This window comes from Gymnoscopelus microlampas (assembly GCF_963454915.1).
Source record: "Gymnoscopelus microlampas genome assembly, chromosome: 11".
NCBI lineage: Eukaryota > Metazoa > Chordata > Actinopteri > Myctophiformes > Myctophidae > Gymnoscopelus > Gymnoscopelus microlampas.
The window spans coordinates 6,796,710-6,804,209 of record NC_139948.1 but is presented as its reverse complement, the minus strand read 5'-3'; the positions used below and the strand labels follow the sequence as shown (position 1 = coordinate 6,804,209).

Genomic DNA, 7,500 nt, shown 5'->3' with positions numbered 1-7,500 from the left:
ATACCGTGGGCTCCCCCGACTGCACTGAGCTGCAGTGTTGCCATGTCCGCTTATTATAAGCCACTTTGGGCTTCTTTTTCTGTAAAGTTGCTTGGGTGAGTGCAGTTGCTTATCTGGGCTTGTTTCCTAATTTTGTTTTAACTAGTAGTTCTCAAACATTTTCATGGCAAGGTTGAACCCCCAGATGAATATGTATTTGTCCACAAACCCCCCATCTGAAAATATTTTGTGCCAGGGTGCACCCCAGGGTGCAACCCCCCCATATATATATACTAGAAGTTCCGTCGTCCACTTCGCATCGCAGATCCACCTTACATCCACCTCACAGTGTGAGAGAGAGTATTGTCTGAAAGTAGGGCAGAGTCGCTTATGATTTTCAGACATGGCAACGCTGTGGTGAAAAGTAAGGCAAATGCGCGTATAATCAGGACGTGGCAACGGTGAGTGTCCTGTGCTCCCCTCTTTTCGCGGACCCCTTGGAGTCTTGGGACACCCGCGAAACATCGCAGAGGCCTTCGGACCCCCGCGAAACATAGTGGAGCCCTTGGGGGTCCGGGAGACCCTTGGGGGTGCTTCCTTTACCCATGATTGTTGTCCGCTGTGTTCTTTTGTTTTGTATGTAACAATGCTCTGCTTTACATGCACTTTGTAACTGGCTGTTTTCACTTCTGACTGCACTGGCAGGGTTTATGTCCTTTGCACATCCTGTACTTCTTATTATGTGGACATACATAAATATTTCAAATGTGTGTGTGTGTGTGTGTGTGTGTGTGTGTGTGTGTGTGTGTGTGTGTGTGTGTGTGTGTGTGTGTGTGTGTGTGTGTGTGTGTGTGTGTGTGTGTGTGTGTGTGTGTGTGCGTGCATGCGTGCGTGTGTGTGTGTGCACAGTGTGCAGGGGGAAGCGCAACACTGATCTTCCGCACAGTGAAAGATGATCCCTCGCAAACAGATGAACGGCACAGACAATGTCCACGCATGCGCAGTTTTGCGATTACTGCTTGCAAACAAACTGCAAACTGCAGGCAGTGGCACTCCACGCATGCACAGTTATGCAAATTGTATTATAGGATATATATATATATATATATATATATATATATATATATATATATATATATATATTGTATTCGGAAAAAATAAAAGTGATCTACAAGCTCACAACGAAACACATTTGTGACGTGAGTGCTAATTGAAGAAGGTTAGAACAGAAAGGCCCCCTCTGGGCCACAACAGTTTCATTGTGGGCATGAGATCTATTTAGCCACTGCCTTTTCATCTTATTACAGACAACCCCTAATTCAAATAATGCAAAGAGAATACGTCAATAGTTTAATATGTATAATTACTAGAAGTTCGGGCCGCTATGCGGCCCGAACGTCTAGCGTGACGTGTCGTTCACTTTGCAGTGCCACCTTACAGGCACCTCACAGTGTGAGAGAGAGTTTTGTGCTCTCCTAAATCCACGGCAGGCTTTGAAAGTACCCGCTTCAGAAAGAGGTGACGTGCATCACCTCTCCAATGACCAAAACCCACTTTGTGATTACTCAGACCTGGTATGGCAGACCTGTGGGGAGTGTGCAGTGGTGTACAATGTGAAAAGATAGTTGAAATCGCAGGAGATGAAGTTAGCAGTTTATTTGTGTAAAGGGTGGATAAGAATGAAATGGTGTGAAAGACAGTGGCGACGTCGTCAGGTCCACAGGTTGTCATGGCAGAGCCTGCAGAATGGGAGAAAAGGAGAAGGCAGGAGTCAAGCAGACAATGTGAGAAGTCCACCATGGATCATGTGATAGTGAAGGCAGTGATTTTTGTGTGAAGTTGTAGGCATTGTTGGTTATGTTGAGCAATGAGAAATGACACATGGAAGAATGCAACAGCCTTACCTCAGTGGGGAAGAAGCACTTTTGTGAAAACCACGTTTTCCGTGACGTTTTCAGTGTGGTTTTCCTGCTGGTGTATGGCATACTTTAGGCGTGCTGGGTCACCCGTTCTTGAGCTGGCAACATATAGTTGTCCGTGAGTGAAGACAGGGGATCGAAGCCAGACCCCAACTGTTGTAAGTGTCTGGCCTTGTGATTTGTTGATGGTGGTGGCGAAAGCAGTGCGGACTGGAAACTGTCGCCTGGCCCAGTCAAAAGTGAAAAGTCCAGCATCTGGGATGATGACTTGAATGATGCAGATTTATGCAGGCTGCATATTCTGCTTAAAGAAGAAACAAACAAAAAGCGACAGAGATATATGCCATATATGGGCATAAAAGGACACATACAAACAGATACATAGATCCCCATATATGGGCATGAAAGGGAAACAGACAGACAGATCCAGAGATCTCCATAATAAAGTCAAAACGGGTCCAATGTGATGTCATGCTGTCGTGAGATTACGTCACACTGGCGTTGTGTCCATATTCGGGACGACCGTCTCATCGTCATCGTCGTCTTGGTAACAGGTTGGTTTGTTGTGATGATGTAGTGTAAAGTTTCAGACAGACAGTAAGAGTGATGCAGTGTTGCATCACTCTTGCCAGATTGCAACGTACATACATACATACATACAACGGACAACCGACGTGGCGCAGGATTCAAATTGTAAGGTAGATACTTTTTTTTTAATGCACATCAAACAATAATAAAAACATTATTTATGATTAACATACTGATGATTGCACTTGACTTGATATTTTTATATGGTAGGCTAATGGTTAAAATTTCAGTTCCTTAGTTCATTTATTTTTCTCAGTCTGCTGGAAATGTCTAGTCAAATGACGTGTGGTTTGTCCGCACGCGTCTTTCCAAGTTCTCCTTCTTCACCATCACTGTGCAGTTCTTGCTGATGAAACGGATACTCACAGTAGAATAATGATGAGAGAGCTCTATCCAGTATGGTACACAAATACATATGGCTGAGGTTTCAGTTCCTTTTTCTCAGTTCTCTGTCTGCTGGAAAGGTCTAGTCATTTGATTGATTGATTGATTGATTGAAAGTTTTATTAGGCAAAAGAATGTAAAACAACACAGTTACATTTATAATACTTTTGTCTAAAAGGTCCGACCAAAAAAGTCCTTGCGGACTTGTTTCCGTTGGGGTCCTTGAATTAATTTCATAGCATATATAGTAGCAACCAAACAGTTCAAAAATCAACATAAAAATACAGAGAAAAAATACCACCATGTACAAAAAAAGCATGAAAAATAAAAAATATATAGAAAAAAAGGGGAGGGAGGGGGTCGTCTGTCTACAGGGAAACTGGTACTAGCTCCTCTTTTGGCCTCCAGAAAGATGAGTTTTTAGGGCTGTTTTGAATGAGCCCAGCGAACTGCATTTTTTGAGGGATGGGGTTAGACTATTCTATACCTTGGTGGCTGTGCTGTAGAAGGAGAATTTTCCCATGTTTGTTTTATGGGTGGGTGGTGCCAGATTGTTGTTTACGCTCCCTCTAGTTTCGTGACTGTGGGTGTAACTAACTTTTTCGAGGTATTTATACAGGTATTCGGGTATAGGGGGCAAATGATGTGTGGTTTGTCCGCACGCGTCTCTCCAAGTTCTCTTCACCATCACTGTGCATTTCTTGCTGATGAGACAAATACTTACAGTAGAATAATGATGAGAGAGCTCTATCCAGTTTAGGGTTGCCAGTGCCACCCGTCCCGTAAAATATGGAATCGTCGATGCGATGCACTGTGGGTATGAGGGCATGTGTGAGTAGCTTGTAGCGAATGAGAAGGAAGACAGGCTGAACGTGGAGAGACAGACTGATTTGTAGGTGTATGTATTAATTAACTTGTTAATGAATGGGGGGGGGGGGGGGGAGAAAACATCCTGCCTTCCGTGGCTACATGAACTATCGCTGCACTGAATTTGTTGTAATTCATTTTCCCATCAAAAATAATTTGTTGTATACTATGTCTTTTGTCTCATGAGGTCTGCTCCCAAACTCATTCAACTGATGTCTTGTTTCATGAGATGTGGTTGAAAAATAGTAGTAGCTTAATAAACAGGTAACACACGACACGTGCACCATTGATATGCAGTGGTGCCGGGTCAATCCTGTGTTAATTCCACTCATTTGTTAGTTTCAAGAGTTGTGGTTTCCGTTAACGTTTCTCTGCTATCATGTAGAAAAGCCCCCAGTAGTTAGTTGATTACAAAGGACAGGCCACCATGTTGGACCAAAAGAGACATTGTGTTAGAGCCTGTTCCTTCTGTGTTTTATTTCTCCTATAGAAACAGTCCACTCTCACAAGGTGAATTTTCTTTGAATTTTTGTATTTATCGCAGCAGCAGTTATGACAAACGGACGTGTTTCGGCTACTCAGGCCTTCATCAGCATTTTATTTTTCCTCTCATTTCTTGATGTCATTTATTAATTGATTGATTGATTGATTGATTGATCTACCAGCCATAAAAGTGAAGTTGGCTGCAGGGTAGAGAGACAGGAAACATGTAGAGAGAGAGTAAGTGTGTGACATGCAGCAAATGGTCTGGTCCAGGGTTCACTTTATAAAAAACACCACAAAAAAGGGAGGGACATTTTCTTGTGTGTTTCTTTGAGAAAGTCACGCTTTCATGTTTTAAGCTTAGTTGAACTAGAGTATTGTACATCAGACATAATGAAGTCCATTGCACCAAATCACTAATAATATTTAGGGCTGGGACTCGATTAAAAAAATGAATCTAATTAATTTGCAATTTGGCTTTGTAATTAATTAATTGAAATTAATCGCATTTTTATCGCACATCAATATTTGACCTGAGAACAGTGTGAGAAATTGTTTTCAAATGGATTTTGGTAAACGTCTTTAAGTACATGTACTCAAGTACTGTACTTAAGTACAATTTTGAGGTATTTTTTACTTTACTCAAGTATTTCTAATTTCTAATACTTTTACTTCTACTCCACTACATCTCAGAGGCAAAAATTGTACTTTTACTCCGCTACAATTATTTGAAAACTTTAGATACTAGTTACTAGTAGACTAGTAGATTTTGATTATTATTACAAAACATACAGTAACCACTTCAGCCCTATATCGGCCATTAGAAAATAGCCGATCTACAAGCGCGATGCATTGTGAGCTTGTAGATCTGCTATTTTCAAAAGATTTGTATACATTTGAAAATGTGAAACATTTTGTATAATGAGTACTTTAACTTTTGGTACTTTAAGTACATTTTGATACTTTTATACTTTTACTCAAGTACATTTTGAATTCCGGACTTTTAATTGTAACAGAGTATTTCTACATTGCAGGTAGAGTGTGTTGTCACTGTTGTTTTATCGTCGTTGAATTATTCAATTAATAAATAAAAAGAATCCGCACGCATGTGACCGCACCGCATAAACGTTAATGAAGTCCATGATCATAACACCAGAGGAAGCTCCACGAATCATGTTCAACCCAGATTTGGCTCAACAAAAGGGAATGAACTCGTTCTCATGCTATTCAACAAAAATGTGGAATGCCCTACCCAAAGGAGTAAAGGAGTGTAAAACCCTACTCACTTTCAAAACTGCCCTAAAGATACACCTTCAGGAGGCTGCAATTCGAAAATGGCCCCTGTCTAAGTCTTAACCTACCCCCTAAGTCTTAACCTACCTTTCACACGGGAAACTTGTCCCGTGAGAAACGTTCCGCGGGGCAAAAATAAGTGCGATTAAAATGCGTAAAAAAATGTAATGCGATAATTTTTCAGTAATTAATTGATCGAAATTAACGCGATAAAGTCCCAGCCCTAATAATATTACATTATAATACTATTCACTCTGTGTTCATTGTAGCTGATTATCATATTAAAGTTGAACTGTATCGTATGAATCTCCTCCAGGTGTCCAGAGAGCTATCATCATAGAGAGAAGAACCTTCAGAGCAGCTGCAGTGTGTCTCACAGCGTTGTTTCTCCTCCTGGCAGTGAGAACCATAGACAAGAGCCTGCAATGTGAGTACCAGGAGGTCAAAGGGCAAATCCACACACTTACAACAATAAAATTGTTATAAATATGATGTCCCTTATGGGCAGCTCAGTGGCCTTGTGGTTAGAGTGGCCGCTCTGAGACTGGGAGGTTGGGGTTCAATCCGGGTCATGCTATGACTATATAAATGGGACCCAATGCCTCCCTGCTTGGCTCTCAAGGGTTGGATTGGGGATTAATCCCTGTGACATATAGTACATGCATACAGTATGTGTTACATGTCAATCCATAAATGTGTAAAGTTATACATGTTACAACCTAAACTCATATCAATCATACGCTAGCATCTGTTTATACACAAATGTATTAGCCTGGTATTTCCAAACTGGTCAAGTCAAATTAAATTGATTTATATAACACTTCATATAGTATATGCACTTTCATATAGACTTAATGTGTTTTGAAATAAAAATGGAAAATCCAAAGATCAACAATGACAAAAGAAATACATTATTATCCACATTATTCAAAATGAAGAATGAATTACAAAAACTACACACTTCAAACTTAGCTAAAAGCTTGAGAAAATAGTTTTTAGTTAAAAAAAAAACTATTTTTTTGTCCTTTACAGGTAACCCAGCCAATGACCAGTTACTGAACAACCTGACCATGGAGAGAGAGCAGCTACAAAGAGAAGTAATGCAGCTTAAATGTGCAGGTGAGACAGATCATAAACATTTTGGAAGGAATGTAATTAGAGTATGATTATTATTGATATTTTAATTATTGTCAGCCAGAGATGTAGTGGTAAACATAGATTAAAACATCATTGTTGGTTGTTGGTTTATCACCATCACCATATTTTGGTTAGTACCCTAAAACCTCATCATTATGCTAACATTAATCAGATAATTTATGACTCAGGTTTAGTATTTTACCAGTACTACTATCACTATTACAATTGCAGTACGTATTAGAATGATTACAGATGTGCCACTTCAAAACTTCACATGTCCTGCCATCGCCAAGACAGTAAATTTTCAGGGGATTCCCAGGGCAATAAGAGGGACAAAGAAGGGCATTTAAAATGCTGAATTATTTTGATGATCACTGCTTTTATGATGCTAATTAATTTGAGCAACTGGTCAAATCACCTTTCGCCTCATAATGAGTCTGACACCTTCTTAAACACACATTCTTTTGTTCTCATGTATATGGATGTCTGTTGAAGGGAAAAACGGGGGTGTGTAGTGACAACTTCTTTTCAGGGGCAAAACAGTGCATTTTAAGGGCAGAAAAGGGAGGAAAAAAATGCATTTTCAGGGGACTTTCAGGGAAAGAACAGTAACGTGTGAAGTTTTGAAGTGGCACATCTGTATAAGGGGAGGCATGCGTTAATCCGACAGACCTTTTCTCCGACAATGTGGCATCCGCGTGCGGTTAGGGTTAGGGTGCGGGTTTGGTTCGGGTTTACTGTTTAATGTCGGAGCACTGCGCTGTCGGAGGAATGCGCTGTCGGACTAACGTATTGCACCCGATTATAAGTGCATTGAATCAATAAAACTTGTGTTTAATGTTTAGCCAAG

General features: G+C 40.5%; 1 protein-coding gene across 1 annotated transcript in view; it reads left to right on the top strand.

The window, feature by feature from the left end:
• Positions 1-7,500, top strand: part of LOC311054508 (CD209 antigen-like protein C) — a 9,607-nt gene that overhangs the window by 1,351 nt on the left and 756 nt on the right. Inside the window, exons 2-4 of the mRNA XM_084070523.1 lie at positions 5,830-5,940; positions 6,546-6,632; positions 7,496-7,500. The exon at positions 7,496-7,500 is cut by the window's right edge and continues 138 nt beyond it. Of these exons, the coding sequence (XP_083926649.1) occupies positions 5,830-5,940; positions 6,546-6,632; positions 7,496-7,500 (203 nt within the window). The remainder of the gene's footprint in view (positions 1-5,829; positions 5,941-6,545; positions 6,633-7,495) is intronic.